Below are 22,098 nucleotides of genomic sequence, written 5' to 3' on the forward strand. Positions count from 1 at the left end.
CCGCCCTCCTCCGAGAGAAACTCCCAAAAAACCCAGGGAAGCTCTCCCTGCCCCATCTCAAGGTCTCTAGGACCGAGCCATCAGTGCTCCTTAGCATGTCAATGGGAAAAAATTCCACAGGCAGAGAGGGAAGGAAAAAAGCAACCCCCAAGAGCCGGCTTGTTCCTACACCTGAGCTCCAGTCCAGCTGTAAGAAAGTGTCCAGCAATGGACGGCAGAGAAGGAGTTCACCGACAAGACTTTGGGAGGGCCCGGGGGCATAAAAGGCAGAACATCCATTCTGTAGGTGAGCACGGGGGGGTTTAGTCCTGTGCTCTCAGCACGGATTTTTCTCCTTCTTCAGACTTTTGTTGTATTTTTCTGCTAAGGTTTCATAAACCTCTAAAATTTAAAAAAATGAGCGTCGTTTTTCACAAGTCATTTAATACATTTCGTCAAGGTTTTATCCTTTAAAATTTTGCAAAGTGAGCACCGTTTCTCTCACCCTGCACTGCCGGGGTAGGAGGTGCAGCTGGAAGGAGGGAGGGGTGGGGGAAAGCTGGTTTGAAGGGTCTTCATTTACTTCTCATTATCCTGCTGTGAGTTTGTGGAGTTTTCTGCCAGAAATCGCTCCCCTCCTCCACTCATCCAAAGGGGCAGTTTCTCCGATTTAGAGGAGAATCAAAGCCATACACTGATGCTCCTAATTAGGAGGTAGCAGAAGTGAGTCTCCAGGGCTTCCCGCTAAGGCTTAGCCAGCGAACATGCAGACCTGGGAGCTGCGGAGAACTTTGTTTGTGTTGTGAGGCCAATCCCAGCTCGGGCCCGGCGCATTCCAGGGCTGTTCCTCATCTCTGCCTCGCACAGCCCGGGGGGTCCTGAGAGCGCGGGCCGAGGCTGGGCCGTGTGCAGAGCCCGCCCCTCGCTGCCATTGGCTGATTCTGCCGTCACTCCTCCTTCTCGCGCGCTGATTGGGCAGAGTGCGGACAAGCCCAGCCCCCGGGCCGACACCAGGGCGCTCCTGAGGCAGCGCAGGCGCTATCGTGGGGGGTTTCTGTGCGGGCTTGCTGAGGCGGCGGCGGAGCTCGGAGGCGGCCCCAGCGCAGGTGAGGGCTGTGCTTGGTTCTGCAGGGGCTCGGGACTCGCTGCGGGCGGGCGGAGGGGGCGGCAGGGGGCTCTGGCGGCTTCGTTGTGTCATGGCCGGCTCGTGTTCCCTCTGGGCTGAGGGCGCTGCGGGAGCGGCTGCCCGCGCTCTCCTTCCCGCTGGGGCCTCGGCAGGAGCCGCTGCCGGAGCAGCGCTGGCTCGTCCCGGTTCCTGGCGGTAGCACAGAGGTGGCTGCCCTGGGCCCGGGGCTGGGCATGAAAATACCCGTCACCAGAGGTTTGTGTGCCCAAAGGAGACAGAGGAGTCCTGGGAAAGTGACTTTATTCGTGAACAAAGGGAGAGGCCATGCGGCATTTGCCATGCGGTCTCTAAAACGCAGCCTCCTTTTTATCCTCATTTTCCCGGCTGCATCTGCCTCTCCCTTTCCGCACTCGCTGAGGTACTTGGAAGGTTCAGAATTCCCGATCTGCTTGCTGCATGTCCTCGTTAATATGCACCCTTCCTTTTGTATAACATCCGATGGTCACGGCTCTGTTCAGTGTTTCTCCTTCTCGAAATTCAGGAATGGAGCAGGATCTTTGCTGAGCAGCAGTCCGTGTCAATTAGCAATATTTAACTTTCTGCAAGTGAAGATTTCTGCCATTGCTTTCTCATGTACAAGTTCTCGGCCCTGTCTCCAAGCAGATTCACTCATTGACCCTTACTTGGTCCTTTTTGATTTTGGAATTATTGTCAGTGACCACACTCCCTGTCCTTTTGTAGCCGTTTCTGGATCAGGAGGCCTGGCTGCCACCATCATCCTCTTGCTCACCTGCTGAATGAGCTGCACTCAGCAAGGTATCGTGCATGGGAAAAAAATTAGAGTTGCTACAGCACATCAGAGGAGAAACAGCATTCGTTTAACCTGTGGTCTGCCAGTCAACCACAAAAACGTTTCCCACTACTTCCCATACTTTATATATTTGGACCCTAATATGAGCTGTTTTCATATTTCCTTTGTTGTCTTTTTCACCACTTTTCGGTTGTCCTCTATTTACAAACCTCAGTTTTAGTAATTTAATTTTCCACAAACTCCTCCTGTGCTCATGGATAATCTGATCCCATCCAATGGTGAAATGTTTCCTTCTTCCTTGGAATGCTTTGGTCGGCAGGAAGGTCAGGAGCTGGATCTGTCTGGTTGGTTATTATTTCGAGTACTGATCATATATTCTTTAGGAAATAATAATAATCATAATAATAATAATTACTTTATAACCTAATTATACCAGTCAAATTATGAGTGGATTTTCTTTCTGCTGATATGTGTTTGTTAGGGTTCACAGGGCTGGTCCTTGGTGTTGTTGTAGGATTTGTTCTGGTGTCTGTTCATCTTTTCCCCATTTTTGGTCACTCCCTCCAGCCAGGGCTGCATCAAGTGACCACTTTTCTCTAATTAAATCATCAAATACTTGGATTCCCAACTGATTACTCTGGACTAACAAAAACACCCCAGTGCTCTAATACACCCTGTATGACCTAGACAGTGACAGCACATGTTGGAGTGGGGAGAGGGATGATTCTCCCCCACTTTTGTAGTGAAGTTTTCACAACATTCTGCATTTGCTGTTTCCCTTTGCAGCTTAACCAGTTTCTGTTGCAGTCAGATATCCTCACTGTGGGCTCTGCCTTTAGCTGTGCAAATTCCCTCTGTGCCAGCAGGCAGAGCTTGGGGTGAGGGACAGAGGGAATCAGCCCAATTGCTCCCCCAGGCAAGAAGACCCTGGTACATTGTCCACACTTTGCTCCAGCAGTGTTAATTTGCATTTCTAAAGCTCCTCTCTTGGCTGTCCTGACGCCCTGCTTCTCTTCCTGAGCAGCCATTGGATGACTCACATGTGACCCCCACAAAAGTCAGGGTCTTTTTCGGTGTTGTTTTTTTTTTCTTTTGAGTATACTATTAACTGTTTATGCATTAAAGGGTCACCTTTAAAGGCCTTCCAGTTTTGCTGTTGCAACCTAAATGTGAACACCATGAAATTGACACCAAGATTTTGCAATCTCTAGCAGCCACTCAAACACATACGCAAAATAGTACAAATGAATAATTTTTTTTTTTTTAAATTTTTCTCCTAGAAGAAAAAATTGATTCTTGCACCCCTGGCCTAAACCTAACTGACAATATTAAAGTAGGATTATTAGGAAAAATTATTCTAATGTTGTAGAATTGTCACTGAAACTGCAGGAAAAACAAAAACTCTCCAACAATATCTTTAATGTATAGAGAGTTAAGACATTCCTTGATTCTGTCCAGGGTGAGCAACAGAAATCATTTCATGCACACATAGCCCTGGTGTGCAGAGAAAATCATTCCATGACTCATGAGTTTTATCATGTTTTTCCTACGCTTTACAGAGTCTGAACCCATTGAAATCCATTCCTTTAATGTTGATTGCTTCCCAGTTGTGTAGTTCTTAGTATTTGGTTTACTATTGCACCCGGATTTCTCCTCCTCTGATGTTAGTTCCACATTCCTGATTTTCCTTCTCAGCCTTTTCCAGACCAGGTGTCTCCAGCTCTGCCGGGGCAGTGTCTGGGGTGGATGTTGCTTGATGTTTGCTGATGGTCGCTGATGTTCTGTTGCTGGTTTTGAACTTTGTGGGTATCTTTTGGGCTATTCCCAGTCTGTTGAGATGGTAAACTCATCTCTGGTGAATGGTGTAACATCCCATAAAAAAAAAAAACACTTTAAAATTCCTTTCCCCAAGGCAAAGGCAAACCAAGCCTGAGTAGGGATGTAAGATTTTGTAAAAATTCCACTTCTTATATTTTCCAGCAGTCGAATCCCAGGCAGCCCAGTGTGTGAGTGTAACTGAGAGCCAGAGTGGAATTGTGCCGCTGTGTTCCCCACAGCTGTGGCAGTGCAGGCACAGAAAGCAACGAAGCTCCAGCAGTGGCAGTAAGGATTGGCCCCAGTGGCTGGAGATGCCAAAGGAGGGTGCCCGGGCAGAGGATTTCAGCAGAGGATGTGTGGGCAGGCCCAGGGGCTGGGCCCGATGTGGAGCCCTGGCTGCTGCTGCGTTGCCTTCAGTGCAGGCTCAGCGGCGCCTCCCGCGCTGGTGCTGCAGCCGGGAAGTCCAAATATGCGGGGCTTGAGAGCCCCTGAGCCCAGGGTGAGGGGTCCCCCATGCTGAGCTGTGCTGGCGGCTGTTTCTGTGCTCAGGGACACTTGGGATGGGCCACGGCACTTGGCCACCAGTGGTGCTTCTTGGCACTCTTAGGAAGAGTGTAAGTCTTGGTCTGATTGCCTTTCCTTAATCACAGTGTGTCTTGGAACTCTTTTGCCTTCTCCTGCCCTTGCAGACCCATCCATAAGCACATTTTGTCCCTGAGGCCAGGGAATGTCTCCTCAATCTCTCCTGTCCTGGCTCTGGAGCTCTGTCCCTTGAATGCAGCCATGGGTTTGTTGCCAGCTTCTGTGCAGGTTGTTCAAACAGGAGGCTGGGTTAGACCCTTCCCCTGTCCTCAATTCTAAATCCTCCTGTGCCACTGAACAAGTTTCATTCTGTAGTCACTGAGCATTGCTCATCCGTGTAGAGGCTTTTTGGTTCTCAAAGCTTTAACTTGGTGCCAGACTTGTACAACAGGAGATCGTCCTGCCATCAGTTTTTGGGCATGAGGTCCCGTTAAAGCTGGGGCTGCACAATTCTGCAGACAATGAGGCCAGTCTGGTTCCTGGGTTAAACATTTTAGTGCGAGAATTCCTTTGGCAAGGCCCTGTTTAGCATCCACCTGTAATTCAAATTCTTTTTCCCTGTCTGGTAGGGCCAGGACAGGAGGCTCACTTATAGTAATTTCACAACTATAAGGCTCATCCTTTCGACTAAAATTTTCCCCCGAACCCAGAAGTGTGCTGAATAGTCAGGTACGCCTTATATAATGGACAAAGTTGTGAAATTTGCCAACCCGGAAGTGTGAGCCACAATGAGGGGGCTGGTGACGCGGGAGCGCCGAGTCGCGAGGTGGGGTGGGAGCGGGCGGCCACAACCAGCAGGAGCTGCGCGGGGAGGGAGGGAGCTAGCGCTGGCTGCAGCCTCAGCTGCACGGGGAGGGAGCCAGCACCGACCCCGGCTCGGATGCGGGGGGAACAAGAAGCTGGGGACCACCAGCCAGCGCCAGGCAGGAGTGCCTGGGCCTGTGGCAGCTGTGGCCGCCAGGCTGGGGAAGCTGGGACCCACAGCCATGTGGTGGTAGGCAGGAGCCGCGGCTGTGTTTAAAGGCTACACCAATCTGTGAAACATGTTTGCAAATTGAGCACCTGCCAGTAATTTGTTACTTTGTTGCACATGGCGCAGCTCCTTGCTGCAAAAAAAAAGTGTGAGCTGTGAGCCGAGCCACAAGGGGGGGCGGGAGCGGGCAGCCCTGGGCCAGCAGCAGCCGCACAGGGAGAGAGGGAGGAGGCAGCCCCCGGCCAGCAGGAGCAGCACAAGGATAGAGGGAGCGGGCAGCCCCCGGCCAGCAGGAGCCGCACAGGGAGAGAGGGAGCGGGCAGCGCTGCGCTACCTGAAACTGCAGATGGTCCCGAGCCGCGGCCGCCCCGAGCCCCGCCTCGCCAGCCAGGGGTGGGTGGGAGTGCCAGGCCCCACACACAGGGAGGGTGCTTGGGGCTGCATTTAAAGGCTACACCAATCTGTGAAAAATGTTTGCAAATTGAGCACCTGCCAGTAAACTCCACGATCATGGGATTCCGTTACTAATTCTTTACTTTGTTGCGTGTGGCAGGGATCTTGACAGCAAAAAAAAGTGAGCCTTATAGTCCAGTGCGCCTTATATAATGTACGAAGTTGCGAAATTTGCTGACTCCTGGAGGTTCGCCTTATAGTCCGATGCACCTTATGGTCATGAAATTATTGTAGTCTGCTTTTTAACCACTTAATCATTCTGCTTTCCTCCTGGTGCTCATCCATCCAGTTTCTTGACTGACCCTGTCTTTAGCAAGGACACAATTACAGGCTGTAAACCCTTCCTTCCCTCCCCTGGAATAGGTTATTTCTTTCAGACGCCACTTGTCCTGGTTCTTCAAACTATTTTAGAGAGGCTCCATATCTCATTTTCCTTATTTTCCTGGAGCTGCCCACACTTCTGGTTTCACTTCAGCACGGGCCTTGCCAGACATTTGACACAATGGCACAGCAGAACCATCCTCTGTATCACCATTTCCATTATTAACTTGCATTCCCAATTTAACCATCAAATCCCTTGCCAGTAAATTACAATCACAATTAGGAGCAAATAAAAACTCTTGCATTTCAAACTCATCCCCCTTCTCTGCTAACAGTGCTTGAATAAAACACAGCAGCTCATCTTTCCCGCTTATCTCCTGAAGAATCAAAGGCATTTTTGCCATTTTTACCCCCTTATGTCAAAGATTCAGAGTGGATGGAGAGGTCCCTGTGTCCGTCAGGCAAGGCCTTCTCTCAATCCAGAGCCACCCTGAATGTTCTCAAGGTGGGTCCCAGGTGTAATGGGAGCTCTGAGACCCCTAACAATGCATGTCCATCAAGGGCTGGACCTGATCCTCCTGAGGGTGCTCCTGTGTCTGCTTCCAGTGTCCTTGTGCCCTGCAGATGGAACCCTGGTTCCTTCCCAGGGGCTGTTTGGGTCGGCTCTGCCCTGCCGAGGAGGGCAATGCCTGTGCCAGGTCCTTGTGGCCAACCCCGTCCCCTGGGTGCTGGGGCCCCCTTGGGCCCTGGGGTTCATCCCTCAGGGGCTGTAGAAACTCTGCCATGGCCTTTGCCTTCCCCTTGGCCTTTTCCTCATCCCTTCTTGCATTCCCCTGCTGTGCCTTTGTGAGCAACTGCTCCAGGGGCTTCTTCTGCCCCTCCTGCAGCCCCCTCAGTGCCTGGGGGTGCTCATCCTCTGACAGCTGCTGAGCTTGCTGCAAAACCATTCCTTTCTGCAGTGATCCAAACAAAATGCTTAAAAGCTGATCTTGATCCTTCCAGGTCCAATCCCCATTTCCCAGCTGTTCCTTGTCCTTGTGCTCCCCGTGCCCTGGCCAACCTGTATCCCAGAGCCGGTGCCTGTCCTGCCGCAGTGTCCAAACGCGGCCCCCCCGGCGGGCAGGGCCGGCAGCTCCATGGGGCCGGGCAGCGGCCGGGGCGTCCCGCAGCCTCATGGGGGCCGGGGGCCACTGCCGGCCCTGCCCGGGGGGTGCTGGGCTCAGGCAGCGCCCGGCGCTGAGCCCCGGCTGCCCCACAGCCCCGGCCCGGCCCCGCAGCTCCCCACAGGCCCCCAGCCCGTGCTCCCGGTGCCGCAGCTCTGTGCCCGCTCCTGCCGCTGCCCAGCACAGAGAAATCCCCTGGAATCCTGACCTCCTTGTTTGCCTGGCCTGGCAACCGGGGACACAAAGGATGTGCATCAGCTGGCAACTTCTGAGGATGAGAGCCTGCTGGAAAACATCCCCATCCTCAGTATTTTTCTCTCTCTCCTCCTTCTTCCCACATAGATTGCTCCTGCTGCTTCTTGCCTGAAAGGTATTCCTGCACACTCCCCTTCACCCAATCCTTTCCCAGCACACTAACAGCATCCATCCCCTGCTGCCCCAGCTCCATCCCTGCCCCTTGGCTGGGATGCTGTGGGTTTGGGGGGAAGAGGGAGCCGGCAGTGGGTGCTGCGTCTGGGGGCAGGAGGAGAAGGGATGAAGAATCAGGCTTGAAGAAAAAATTGGTCAAACTATGGACGTGGGAGGAGAAGGTGGGATTGTGCGGGCAGAGGAGGAATAGTAGGACGAAGAGGAGTGGGAGGAAGAGCAGGAACACAGGAGGAGCAGGAGCAGAAACAGGAAGCAGCACAAGGTTGCACCTGTCCCTGTACCTCCAGCCTCTCCCCAGGGCCCAGGAGCATTGTCCTCATCACGTGCAGCAGGTGACAGCGTAGGGGGATCCATGATTTTCTCTGTGGTAAATCATGGTCTGTCTGAGCTTTATTGGGCTAAATGTTGGTGCTTTGATTTTTTTGCAGGGGCTGAATCTTTCTATTTTTGAGGGGGTTTTGTCTGAATCATGGTGTTTGGGGGGGTTTTTGATCTCTCTCATGATGTTTGGAGGATTTTTGGGCTGAATCCTTGTGTTTTGGAGGTTCTTACAGACACAAGATGCCCAATGTCTTCATGAGTTGCACTTGAGCAAGGAGGGACCCCCAGCACAAGACCCTCTCCTTTTGTTTTTCCCCCAGTCCAGGATTTTTCATTCCCAAAGTGTGGGCAGATGGAGGAGGAAAAGACGCAGAGATCCCTGACAAGGAGGGGCTGCAAACCCAGCCCAGAGAGCTGTGAGGAGGAAAGACCCTCCTTGAGCTGGGAAGGTGGCCGGAGATCCAGGCAGAGCTCAGAGCTGGTGGAGAAGCCCCACAAGTGCTTGGAATGTGGGAAGGGTTTCAGCTACAGGTCCAGGCTCATCCGGCACCTGGTGATCCACAGTGAGGAGAAGCCCTACGAGTGTGGGAAATGTGGGAAGAGCTTCAGGACAGTACCTCAGCTGATGCTGCACCAGGTGGTCCACACTGGGGAACGGCCCTACACCTGCCGGGAATGTGGGAAGAGCTTTTGGAACAGCTCCCACCTGAAAAGACACCAGCGCATTCACACCGGGGAGAGACCCTACGAGTGTCCTCAGTGTGGGAAGAGTTTTCAGACCAGCTCCTGTGTCATTGTACATGAGCGGATTCACAGAGAGGAGAGGCCCTTCCACTGCCACAACTGCGGGAAGGGCTTCAAGCAGAACAAGACCCTCACTGTCCACCTGCGCATCCACACCGGGGAGAGGCCCTACGAGTGTCCTGAGTGTGGGAAGAGCTTCTCACAGAGCTGTAACTTGACCCGACACCAACGGAGGCACCACTAAGGGAAGCCCTGTGAGTGTTGGATGATCCCCAGTGATCCCTGTTGGGCAGAGCCCTGGTCCCAGTTATCCGTGTTGGGTGTGGAGAATGTCTTGGAGAGATTTCTTTCCCTTCTCCTTGTCCTGCTGTGATTTGGTTGGTAATAAATTCCCTCCCCGTGCCCAGGCTGGGTCTGTTCTTCCCCTGACGGTTCTTGGGGCGGGATCTCTCCTGTTCCTTCTCTCAACTCCCGGGCCTCTCCTCAGCCAATCAGACAATGCGATGAAGAAGAGTCAGCCAATCAGAGAGAGCAGCTCTGATGACTCACCGGTTGCCGGGCAGACCTGCAGGACCCAGTGTTCCCCACCTGGACCCCCCCCCCCCCAATCACGATTCCCCCACGGGGTCCCCCAAAGTCCCTCCCCAGTCTCGCCTCTCAGTAAGCGGAACTGGGTCTAACTGGGAAGCCTTATTGGGAACACTGGGAGCCGCCAGCAGGGCCAGAGTGACAGCAGCTTTGGGGGCGACACACGACCTCCCCAGAATTAGCGTGGGGACAGACCAGGGAGTCCTGGCTGTGTCCGAGGCCACAGGGAGGGGCTGCAGCCTCTGCTGGGTCAGGTGCTCTGCAGGCTGAGATAACGAGTGACAGTCGTCTAGGGGCCCCAGGGAGAGCACACACAGTCTGGGGGAGGGATCCCCCCTCACCTTCTTGCACAGGTAAGAAGACGAGACCCAGCGCCAGAAAGACGAAACCAAACACGGAGCCCCCAATCCCCCAGCATCTTGCTGGCAGATGAGCAGCATCTTGCAGCACCTCAGGGTTCAACAGGAGTCAGGACCTCCAAAACCTCTCACAAACACTCCAACCACCTCCAAGCACCCTCCCAATAGCCTCCAGCCCTCTTTAGACCCCCTGAAACCTCCTCCCTGTCTCTTCTCAGCCTCCCCAGGACCCACCAAAGCACCTTCTGTCCCTCTCAGGATCTCATAACCCCCTCCTAGTTGTCCTCCACCACCACAGGGCCCCCAGACCTTCTCCCAGACCCTTCCCAGCCCCACCAGGACTCACCAAGACTCTCTTAGTCTCTTCCCAGCACAACCAACCTCATCCCAACCCATTTTCCAATCGCTGGTCATTTTCCAGCTCCTCCAGGCTCACTCAGTGCCCTCCCAGTTCCCCCCAGCTGATGCCAGTGTGTCCCCACTCTCTCCCAGTGCCCCCCAGTGTGTCCATCTCACTGTGGCCCTCGAGCTCTCAGCCCAGCTCCAGCTGCCTGCTCTATACTGTGATGGATTTCTACCCTGCCGAGATCCAGCTGAGGTGCTTCCAAGGCCAGCAGGAGCTTTTGGGGCATGTGGTGGCCACTGATCTGTTCCCCAATGAGAGAGGGCTGGTGCAGCATTCAGAAGGACTAGGAACAAAATTGGAGAGATTGGAGGAATATTTGGAGAGAGTGGAGTGGATTGGGGCAAAGGGAGAGAGGGTGGAGATTTGGGACTGGGCTGAAAAGGACTTGGAAAAGACTGGGAGGTACTGGGGGTTCACTGGGAGAGAAAGCAGAGATTTGGAGGGGCGCTGGCATGGCAGTGGAAAAGAGAGTGGAGGCCCGGGAGTGCAGTTAGGACTGGAATGGGACTGGGAGTGGAACGACTGTGGACTGAGAGGAATTGGGAGGGACTCTGGTGAGACTGGGAAGGACTGTGAGGATACTGGGAGAGACTGGGATGGACTGGGAGAGCCACTGGAGTCCCTTGGAAGGAGGGGGTTGGAGGCTCCAGGGATGGGCACAGGAAGGGCGGAGGTGTCTCGGGTGATTCCCAGGGAGGTTTTGAGGGGCTCCAGGGTCATTCCCAGGTCAGGGCCCAAGGGGACACGCTCTGCCCCACACTCATCTCTGCGCTCCACGAGGAACGGCCTGGACAACTCGGAGTTGTGCTGGCAGTGCCTGTCCAGCGCAGCCTGTCTGTACTCCATCCATTGCGGGTCGCTGTTCCAGTACCTGGCAACCTTGTCCCCAAAGGAGGTGTCCCCACTACAGCCCCACATGGCTGCCCAAGTGCAGGAACTGCTCCCGGTTGGAGATGTTCCTCTCCATGAACCTCCCATGGTCAGTGCCATTAATGAAGTGACACTGGGACTGAACCATCTCCTGGAACAGCCCTGTGTGTGCAGGGCACAGGTCCGGGGGTGTCCCCTCAGCAACCCCCCAGCAACCACAGTAGCCAAGAGCTCCAGGGCAACCCCGACTTCACACCCCCAGTGCCCCACGGCCATCAAGGGACCCTTCTTCCTGTGGTCCCAATTCCTCTTTTCCAGTGATTCACGATTTGTAAGAGTTAAGATTTTAGCTAAGGCTTAGAAGCAATTCATATTGTCAGGGTGTAAGTTTGATAAACAAATGATAGGCTGATGATTATTAGATGCTTAAGCTAGAGATAATAGAGGTATTGTTATCTGTTATGATCTTGTTTCAGTTTTGTTTCTAGAAAGAGATGGAGTTAGTGAACCTTTATAAGAACAGATTCAAACCAGTAGAACATTGACCAGCACCTGGACTTTATACCAATCAATCACTAAACAGGGGACATGAGATTGTGCCAGAGAGTCACGGAGACCTGATGAAGACATTCCTTACTTCATCCTTCAAGACTACTGTCTCAATTTGAGACCACCAACTCAATTCAAGAGAAGAATTGTGCATGTGTGAAAGACTAATAGCCTCATTTTAATACGGAGCAGGGATGGGAGGTGCTGGGGTTATGCATTTGTACAGAGTGTAAGACTTTAGAAAATAAATAGAGGTCAAGGAGCCTTGTAGGGGGTTCCATGTCTCTAGGGGACTGGCCCCATACAGCCCATTGGTGTCTTAATAAACCACTTTCTGACTTTAACTCGTTAGAGAATCTTTGTCCATGAACATATCCATTTTAATGATTCAATGGCAGATAAGATGCTGCAAATGGGAGAAATACAGCCATGACTATGTGCTACCTGAACTAGGGTAAGCTAGACCACATGGTGGCACCCAACAAAGTTTCCAAATTCTGCACACAAAAAAAATCTAGGTTACTAAAGAACTCTTATTCTTTTTTCACTCTTTTCTCTTTATGCCCTTAGGCTCCCTGTTGGGTGTCAAAATTTGTTTCTGTTTGAAAGAGAGGTGTTTGCTTGGGAAGGCAGGACTCTCCCTCAGATTGGAGAATGTAAAGCCCCTTACTCTGAATTATTATTATTTTAAAATTTGTGGGTTTTAGGCAAAGATATGAGGGTAGGAATAACAATTTTTTACTAGTATGCATAACAAGGCAAACAAAACAGCAACTACTAAGGAATTAATAACAAACACAACCAGGGACCCTGTGACAACCCTTTTGACTGAGATGGGAAAGGATGGAGGAGAGGCTTTGCTTCACAAAGCCCCGGGGCAGTTGATCCCAGTGCCCTGCAGGACTCTGAAAAGCACTGGAACAGCATAAGCTGGAACAGCAGGAATGAACAACAGATCTTGGGCTGGTGGACGAGATGTATCAGAGAACTTTGTGGCAGTAGCTGGAACTAGTAGGACATCCCAGCAGGGCAGGGCAGTGTGGGGCTTCAGTGCAGAGAAACTCAGAGCAGTGCTGAAGGAGCAGCGGGCAGCGGCAGCTGGCTTCAAACAGATGGTGACAGATCCCTCTTTTAGTGAGGTGGGTGTTAATAAGGTCTTAGGTCAGTGGCTGCTCTTATGGGCAGAGGCTCACCCCACAGAAGGAGAAGGAGAAGGAAAAGAAGCAACTCCATGCTGGGTTATGTCGACTTCATTTCCATAAGCAACAGCAGCTCCAAGTGTGTCTTCTGAAAGCCATGAGAGAGCGAGTAGTTGCCCCCATTCCTTTTCACTCGACCCGGTCCAATGTTTGTTTTCTCAAGCACCAGCAAATATCAGCAGTTAGCATTTTCTAGCAACTCACTCAAAAAATTCTATAGCTTAGAAGGAACAAAACAAAAGAAACCTAACCCCTAACAAATGGATAAATACCAAACAGTAAATAACTAAAAGTAAATAAATATCTAACAGATAAGTATTGAACAACAATAAACATCTAACAACAGATAAATATCTAATAATGGATAAGTAACTATAACTAAATATCTAACAGTAGTAATGTCTTGCACAGTTGGCTATCATGCAAAGAAGAATAATGATTATTATGAACAGTTCTTTGGGAACGGAAGAGGAATAATTTAAAACATATTTGTATCTACTTCAGTCTCTGTTTTTTTCAGTTGTTATTAGGCGCAAATGCCTTCCTGACTCTGAAGTAGTGAATCCAGGGTCCTTTGTCAGTCACTTTGACTGTGGTGAGGGTGGTCAGCAGGGCTTGGAATGGTCCTCTCTACTTGGCTTGTAGACGATCACTGTCCCACCACTTCCCACTGACCCAGTCTCCAGGCTGGAAGTGAGGTGCAGGTGTGTCCAGTCCTATGGGTCTGGATAGCACGATGTAATTCTGGAGTTTCTGTAACATGGAACCTAAAATCATTAGATATCTCTGCAAATCAAGTTTCCCCTTCATGTGAATTTCACCTGGAACATGTGGGATCTGATATGGCTGTCATGCAGTATTTCACAGGGACTGTTGTTATCCCTATGCCTCGGTTGGATGTGGATTCCCAGTAAAACTTTAGGCAAGGCTTGAACCAATGTCATGGACGTTTCCTGACAAAATTCACTAATTTCTGTTTTGAAAATCCTATTCATATGTTCAATTTTACCGCTCAATTGGGATCTGTAAGGTGTGTGCAGATCCGAAGTACAGTAATTTGATGCGTGTAAGACATCAAAATTTTGACTAAAATTTTGGTCCGAACTCGGAAGTGCGCCTTATACCCCGGAGCGCCTTATATATGGACAAAGTTTGGAAATTTACCAACCCGGAAGTGCGAGCTCACAGCAGCCCCAAGCCAAGCCCGCCTGGCCCTGAGTGGGGCCAAGCCAGTAAACCCTGTGGTCGCACGATTACTAATTCGTTACTTTGTTGTGCGCAGATCCTCACTGCAAAAAAAGAAGTGCACCTTATATGGTGGTCTGCTCAAAGTTCGGAAATTTGCTGACACCCGGAAGTGCGTCTTGTACTCTGGTGCACCTTATACTCGTGAAATTACTGTAACTCCCAAAATTTGGCTAACTCCTTTAAATACTGTTGTGACAAAGTGCAGTCCCCTATCTGATGACATCCCCAATGGAACCCTGAACCTTGGAATTGTATGATTGAGCAAAACTTTCACCCCTTCCTTGGCTGTGTTAGTGTGACAGGGGAAAGCTTCCAGCCACACAATGAAGGTGTCAACCAATACCAGTATGTACTGGTATCCCTCTTTGTATGGTAACTCTGCAAAATCCATTTGCCAGTCATCTCCAGGAAGATCCCCTGTCTTTGTTACTCCTAACACAACTCTTCTCCTCACACCAGGGTTGTTTTTACAGCAGATTTCACATTCACTCGTTACTGATTGTACAATATCAGTCATTCCTTTTCCTATTTCTACCTTTTTTAGATGTTTCAGAATATTTTCAACCCCAAAATGTGTGTTTTCATGTCCTCTCTGAACTGGCTCCCAAAGGATCAGGGATGGGACTACAATCTGATTTGGTGATGTTACAGTCCATCCATTTTCTGTGATCTCAGCTTTAGGAAACTTAATTAGTTTGTGGTCTACTTAGTCATATTTTGGGGTGAACCCTGACAAATCAATCTCTTTTTGTGGAATTCCTATGAGAGTACTTTTTTCTGCAATTCCTCTTACTACTTTATCAGCAAAATAATTTCCCAGTTCTGGAGTGGTTTTCTCTTTGTGGTGACCTCTACAATGCATAACAGCTACCTCTGCAGGTTTTTTAATGCTCTCTAACAGGGCGAGTACAGTAATTTCACTACTATAAGGCGCACCCTTTTGCCTAAAATTTTCCCCCTAACCCGGAAGTGCGCCTTATAGTCTGGTGCACCTTATATAATGGACAAAGTTGTAAAATTTGCCAGCCCAGAAGTGTGAGCTGCAAAGGGGGGCTGTGCCGCAGGAGCACCGAGTTGCGAGGGGGGGCGGGAGCGGGTGACCACAGCTGGCAGGAGCTGCATGGGGAGGGAGGGACCCAACACTGGCACCGGTCCCAGCCGCCACGCAGGGAGGGAAGGAGCCAGCACCAGTGCCGGCCCTGGCTGCCACGCAAGGAAGGAGGGAGCTGCCGCTGGCCCCAGCCTGGGCACAGGGGGAAGAAGAAGCCGGCGGCTGCAGCCCGGGCATGGTGGGATGGAGCTGCCGGCGGCCGTGGTGGCCGAGCCGCAAGCCGAGCTGCGCCAACCAGAGCTGGGTGGGAGTGCAAAAAAAAGTGCGAGCCGTGAGCCGAGCCGCGAGGCGGGGCAGCGCCACAGGAGCACCAAGCCACGAGGGGGTGCGGGACCGGCCAGCCCCCGGCCAGCAGCAGCTGCGTGGACTGGGCGGCACCAGCCAGCCCCCAGCCAGCAGTAGCACAGGGAGAGAGGGAACGGGCAGCGCCGCGCTACCCCAAGCTGCGGATGGTCCCGAGCTGCGGGCAGCCCCAAGCCACCCTGAACCGCAGCAACCCCGAGGTGTGAGCCGTAGCTGCCCCGAACCGCGGCAGCCGCGAGCTGTGACCGCCCTGAACCCCACCTTGCCAGCTGGAGGCGGGCGGGAGTGCCACACCCCGCGCACAGGGAGGGCGCTTGGTGCTGTGTTTAAAGGCTACACCAATCTGTGAAAAATGTTTGCAAATTGAGCACCTGTCAGTAAACTCCACGATCACGGGATTCCCACGGGATTCCGTTACTAATTCTTTACTTTGTTGCGTGCGGCACGAATCTTCACAGCAAAGAGAAAGTGCACCTTATAGTCCAGTGCGCCTTATATAATGTACAAAGTTGCGAAATTTGCTGACTCCCGGAGGTTCGCCTTATGGTCGTGAAATTACTGTATTTGTTCAGCATGTTTGATTTGATTACCTTGAGGGTTCAGAAGTCCTCTCTACTTCCTGATGGCTCCATTGGTGAGGACAACATTAAATGCATATTTAGAGTCAGTCCATGTATTTATCTTCTTTCCTTTGCTCAGGTCTAGGCCTCTCGTTAGTGCAACCAGTTCAGCTTTCTGTGATGCCACATCTGCTGGCAGGGTCTTTGCTTCAGTCACCTTGTCTTGCATGGTTACTTCATAACCTGTCAGCCTTTTACCATTTTGCACGAGGCTGCTCCCATCTGTAAAAAGCTCACAATCTGGATTTTCTGGGAGCACATCTTTCAGGTCTTGTCAGCTGGAATAGACCTCTTCAATTGTCTGCAAAGTCCTGCTCAGGCACATCATCAATTCAGCTGGAGGACAGAAACATGGCAGGGTTCACAACAGAAGTTGTTTTCAAGGTAACATCATCCTGCTCTAATAACAGTGATTGGTATTTAAGCATCAGTTGCTGCACAGCCAATGTCCCCCTTTTGTTTGGGTACAGCTGCCATGGCATGGGGTACATACACTGCAATGTGTCACCAAGGGTGAGATTTTGGGCCTCCTGCATCAAGATGACAGTGGCCATCACGGCCTTTAGGCATCCTGGCCAGCCTTGGGCAACATTGTCTGGCTGTTTGGAAAAGGAGGCCACAGCCCTGCATTGGTTCCCAAGGTGCTGTGCCAGTACCCTCAAAGCCACGTTCAGCCTCTCATATGTAAAAAGTTCAAAAGGTTTAGTTAGGTCTGGCAGTGCCAGGAGCTGCCATTAGAGAGTGTTTCAGCTGTTGAAAAGCTACTCTAGTGTTTTCTGTCCATATGATAATTTCTTTTTTGGCTGCTTTTAATACTCCACAGAGGGCTTTTACCAGCAGTCCATAATTTGTTATCCACAAATGACACCAACCTACCATTCCCAGGAAAGCTTGCATCTCTCTCAAAGTATGGGACCCTGGGAGTCGACAGATGGCTTCTTTCTGTTCTTTGCTGAACTGTGTCTACGGATGATCTCAAGCCCCATCTTCCTTGGCAATCTGTGCTTTGTCTTTAGAAACTCTGTACCCACTCAGTCCCAAGAAGTTTAATAAACTTAGGGTAAATTGCATGCAGTCATCTCTGGTTCTGGCTGCAATCAAGATGTCACCCACATATTAAAGAATAACTCCTTCTGACTCTTGTCTTTTCCAGTCTTCTAATTCCTTTGCTAGCTGGTTTCCAAATATTGTTTGGCTCTTCTTGAAACCTCAGGGTAAAACTGTCCAAGATGACTTTTCCTCCCTGTCTCAAGATTTTTCCACTCAAAAGCAAAAAGCTCTTGGCTGTTTTAGTGCACAGGAATGCAGAAAAAGGCATCCTTCAGGTCTACAACAGCAAACCACCCTAATTCATCTGTCACTGTGGTCAAAAGGGTGTAGGGATTGTCTGCCACTGGGTGTATGTTCTCTGTAATTTTGTTAATTGTTCTTACATCTTGTCTTAATTGATAATTCTTATTATCTGCTTTTCTAACAGCTAACTTGGGGGTGTTGTGTTTGGACTCACATTGCACTAGTAACCTGTGTTGGAGGAATTTTTCACTTACAGATACCAATCCCTTATGGTTCTCTAATTTCACAGGGTATTGTTTTTGCCTTACAGATACGGCTCCTGGTTTGAGTGCAATACTTACTGGTTCTGCCCATTTGGATCTTCCTGGGATATCACTTGCTGTAAGGGTTGGTCCGAAGTTTCCCTGATCTGCCTCACGACCCTCATCAGAGACTGAGACCCCAGGACCCCACCTCTCACCCTAGACAGGAGTTTCTGGCCTAGGCGAGGTGGATGCTTGCCAAGGGACTGTGTGCAGGTGTGCTTGCCAGTGCCTGCTGCTTGCCATGGTACGCTGCTCGCAAGCAGAGTACTGGCTGTAGTGTTCTGTCCTGCACCTGTTTCTTGGAGCAACGCTCTCCACATACAATAGTCCATAAATCTCCCCACCTTTTGGCCAAAGGCCACTCGCCTTGGAAAAGGACTATAAAATGATTACAGTAATTTCATGATTACAAACTGCACCATTTTGACTAAAATTTTGCTCCCACACCAGAAATGCGGCTTACACTCAGGGGCAGCTAATATGTGAATGTTTTTCTGACATTTCCAACCCGAGAAGTGCAAACTGAGGTGCTGAGCCGAGCACCAGCCAGTAAAACCCGGGTTTACGCGATTGTTACAAATTGGTTACTCTGTTGCGCAGCAGGTGGAGCCGGGATCCATGCTGGCAGTGCAGGACAGGGAGGGAGGCAGGGGAGCTCCCTCCTTCCCTCCTCTCCCGCAGCCCGGGGGAGGCAGGGGCTCCGTGCTGCCATCCCTGCGGCTCAGGAGGGCGGCAGGGGGCTCCCTCCTGACGGCCCCGCGGCTCAGGGGCAGGCGGAGGGCTCCTGTCCCTGTCTGCCACCGTGGGAGAGGGGGGGCTCCTTCCTCTCCTGCCACCGCCGCCGTTGGTGCTAGTAGGCTCCGTCCCTGCCTGCCGCTGTGGGAGCAAGGGGGCTCCTTCCCCTCCTGCCATTGTCGCCGTGGGAGCAGGGGGGCTCCTTCCCCTCCTGCTGCCGCCGCCATGGGAGCAGGGGGGCTCCTGTCCCCTCCTGCCACTGCTGCCATGGGTGCCAGCGGGCTCCCGTCCCCTCATGCCGCCGCCACCACAGGTGCCAGTGGGCTCGTGTCCCCACCTGCTGCGAGAGCAGGGGAACTCTGTCCCGGTTTAAAGGGACAGTATTGCCAGGAAAAGGAAATTCAGGAACTTTTAGGAAAAAAAGGTATAGGTTGGGAATAACAGTTCTTTACTGATATATTTATAAGACAAACAAAAACAGCATCAGCTATATGAAAGAAAAAAAACAATGACAGAACAGAACGGAACTCAGTCCCAGTCCCTTTTTTTTCAGTCACTGATGGCTCTCCGATGGAGCAGGGCAGGCGACCTCTCAGTCGCGGCTGCTGCAGGAGCAGGGGAGCGAGGTGGCGGCACCGCCCCAGGTGGAAGAAAGGGTGAGGAAAGAACTCTGCTCACTGTGGGCGTCCCATGGGTTCTCGGCGTTGTTTCTCAGAAGCAGGAAGCTTTTGCAGTCCGAGTCCAGCGGGGAAGAAAACACAGAGAAGAAACAACCTCTCTTCTCCGTCGGCGAGCTGCGAGTGTCCTCCTACTCACTGAAGGACAAAAGCAGGACTCCACCTTTCCCTAATGGAGCCATCGGGCTGGTTCAGCCATTCCTTTGTCTTCAGCTCTTAACGGCTAATAGGGGAGCCATCTCGGCTAGCTTAACATAATAATGGGAAAAATTTCTAAACCTGACCAGCCCACAACACCCATCTTCTCCTGCTCTTTAGCATTCACACTGGCTGACTATAGGAAGGTCCTCAAGCAAAACTCCACCCTCATCATCCACTGGCACATCCACACTGGGGAGAGGCCCTCCAAGTGTCCTAAGTGTGGGAAGAGCCTCTCACAGAGCTCTACCTTGATCCAACACCAATGGAGGCTCTACTAAGGGAAGCCCTGCAAGTGCCTCAAGTGTGGGGAGAGCTTTGTGCGCTGCTCCAGTTCCATCCCCCGTGGCAGGATCTGTGCTGGATGATCCCCAGTGACTCCTGGTGGGCAGAGGCTGGTGATCTCTGGTGTCGCTGATCCGTGTTGGGAACACACCTGTCTGGGGGACTCCACATCATCCTGGCTCCCCATGGGCACTTTGACACATCCTCAGACCAACATCAGAAATCCATTGTGGGATGCAGATTTGATTCTTCTGACCCCAGAAAAATCTCACTTTTTTCATCTTCTGCGAGCATCAAGCAACACTGGATAGCCTTGGAGGTCTTCTCCAACATAAGTCCTGCATTTTAATTCTCTCTTGCCCACCATCATCTTCCACAGACAAATGGGGACAGATTGAGTCAAACCTCATGATTCTGGAGACAGTGGGTTGGAAATCCCTCCACAAAAGCTTCTTCCCACCCAACCAAGCACATGAATGCTCTGTCAGCAGGAACATGTAAATCTTTTTGTTTTGGCTTGAAATGTCAAGGTTTTTGTTCATCCCTTCAAAAGCCCTGAAATTGCAGAATTGTAAGAACAAAGACGTTGAACTAAGGCATGAATCGGGACATGTGGACAACATTCACTTGGGTTGGGGCATGCGGGGACTTGGACATGGATGAGGACATGGCAGGACATGAATGGGGATACGGCAAGACGTGAATGGGGATGTGTGGGGACATGTAAGGACACAGCCCTGGGTGGGGACATGGACATGAGTAAGGGCATGGGGAACATGGATGTGGGCATGGGGGGACACAGACTTGAGAGTGACATGAGGGGACTTGGACATGGATGGAGACATGAACTGGGATGGCATCAGTGCCACTGCCTGTGCCACCACAGTGCCACCAGCACCTTCATCTTGGCCATGGCAAAGCATTTCCTGGTGGGAGGGGGTTTGGGGTCATCTTGGGATTGACTGTTAGTCTTGTCCACTCTGCAGTGAGGAGCAGCCCTGGCCAGGGAGTATGGGATGGATAGGGGCAGGAGAGGTTGGACACTTGTCCAGATGGCCACCAGACCCATGGATCCCACTCTGGATGGACGCTGGTCTGGATTGATCCCAGGTGGACACTGGTGTGGACTTGACCCTGCAGACCCCCAGCCTGGCCAGCCCCCAGCCCAGATGAGGGTGGTGCAGACCACCAGCCTGGCCCACCCCACTGGCCCACCAACCCATCCCAGTAGCCCCAATCCCAAACCCCCCCCAAATAAATCCAATATCAGAACATCGGTTCCAGGTGGTCCCTGCGGAGTAAGGGGGAAACTGAGGCACGAGCTGGGGGGATGACTTTGCAGTGATAGGAGAGGACTTTGGGACCCACCCTGGAGATTCCAAAACGTGCACCCAACCCCCAAATTGTCACCACAGCATCTTGGGTCCCCCAGCTGTCACACAGGGGGGGACTCCAGGAGCCACCCCGACCCTGCAGTCCCTTCGAGGGGTTACTTGCAGTGTCCCCCGGTGTCACCGGCACATCCCCTGTGGGAGAAGCGACATCTCCCTAAGTCAGTAAATCAGTTAGGCTTCATCACTGTACACTCAGTTAGGGATCTTTACATAGAAACTTTTAGAAAGTGCCTCTGCACATGTAAATCTTCAAAGCAGTCTCACTCTGCCAGGGATTAAATTTGATTTGATTCAATTTAATTTTAAAATTCTTAGTATAAATATTGCATTATTTAAACATTTTTCAGGGGCCGTATTCCCTCTTCTTTTGTTTTTAAACAACAATGTGTCTCCTGTTATTGAAAATGAAGGAAACATAAAAAGCAAAAAAAACCAAACCCATGTGGCATAACCATAAATTCACACCAAGCAAAAATAAATTAGATAAAACACAAAATTTGTAGTACATGAAAGATAGAACGGTAATTAAAAGCAATGCATTATCAGTTCCCTAAATACTGTACCATGACCCAGAGTCTGCAGTAACTGGCATGCCTCCTTTTAGAGTAAGGGCTTGGAGAACCATTCCTGGGTAAGATTTTCCAAGTTCAATCTAAAAAGGGTTCCAGCTATTATAGGTCCAAATTCAGCAATTCAAAATGAGTTAAGTATAATTTTGATGCAGAAGAAACCCAGGTTGTTGACATACCTCTTGACCAGGAAAGGCTGAGATGTAGCCAAGGTCCAGGCCTTAACTGGAAGAGTCTCCCTAACATATTCTAAAATCTTCTTAGTAATAATAGTTAGGAAGTTTTTAGATAGCTAAACAAGCATATGTTAAAGTCTGTAAAGCAACCAGCTTTGTAATTTATCTTCAGCTAAAGTCAAAGCTACCATAGACAAATAGCAAATTAGTAATGTAATAATATCTTAATGGACAATGCCTGTTACAAAAACTCAGTGAATTCACATAATGAGATTAACAACATAAACAGGATTATTAATATATCAGTAGTAACTGTCTTAAGAAATTGAGGTAATATTTTCTTAGACATTTATTCATATATGACATTAAAGCAAAAAAGCAAAAAAGAAAGTACTAAATCGCTTAACTAATTGGTTCTGTCTTATGTTTACAATAAAATAACTCTATCTTGAAGTTTAAATGAACAGATTTTAACAGAAGTTAGCTCCATGCA

At 50.7% G+C, this 22,098-nt stretch overlaps 2 protein-coding genes across 2 annotated transcripts; one reads left to right on the forward strand and one right to left on the reverse strand.

Moving 5' to 3' along the window:
• The first annotated feature begins 207 nt into the window (after positions 1–207).
• Positions 208–18,030, forward strand: LOC117007084 (zinc finger and SCAN domain-containing protein 2-like). The gene is made up of 4 exons (XM_033079965.1): positions 208–286; positions 729–1,085; positions 8,297–8,974; positions 17,577–18,030. The coding sequence occupies exons 1-3, from the start codon at positions 208–210 to the stop codon at positions 8,962–8,964; spliced, it is 1,104 nt and encodes a 367-aa protein (XP_032935856.1). The 3' UTR covers positions 8,965–8,974; positions 17,577–18,030.
• Positions 8,980–11,585, reverse strand: LOC117007085 (flocculation protein FLO11-like). Its single transcript, XM_042779975.1, is given in 3 exon segments — positions 8,980–10,980; positions 10,982–11,191; positions 11,581–11,585. Coding segments are annotated over 3 exon segments (954 nt in total). The 3' UTR covers positions 8,980–10,241.
• Positions 18,031–22,098: the final 4,068 nt, after the last annotated feature.

This window comes from Catharus ustulatus, chromosome 25 (assembly GCF_009819885.2).
Source record: "Catharus ustulatus isolate bCatUst1 chromosome 25, bCatUst1.pri.v2, whole genome shotgun sequence".
Lineage (NCBI taxonomy): Eukaryota > Metazoa > Chordata > Aves > Passeriformes > Turdidae > Catharus > Catharus ustulatus.

What these genes read in the sequence shown, in the direction of transcription:
- LOC117007084 (XM_033079965.1), top strand. Translation starts at nt 208, where the DNA reads ATGGACGGCAGAGAAGGAGTTCACCGACAAGACTTTGGGAGGGCCCGG. An exon ending in GCAGAACATCCATTCTGTAG is followed by an intron (nt 287 to 728) that starts GTGAGCACGGGG and finishes CTTCCCGCTAAG; the next exon opens with GCTTAGCCAGCGAACATGCA. An exon ending in CGGAGGCGGCCCCAGCGCAG is followed by an intron (nt 1,086 to 8,296) that starts GTGAGGGCTGTG and finishes TTTTTCCCCCAG; the next exon opens with TCCAGGATTTTTCATTCCCA.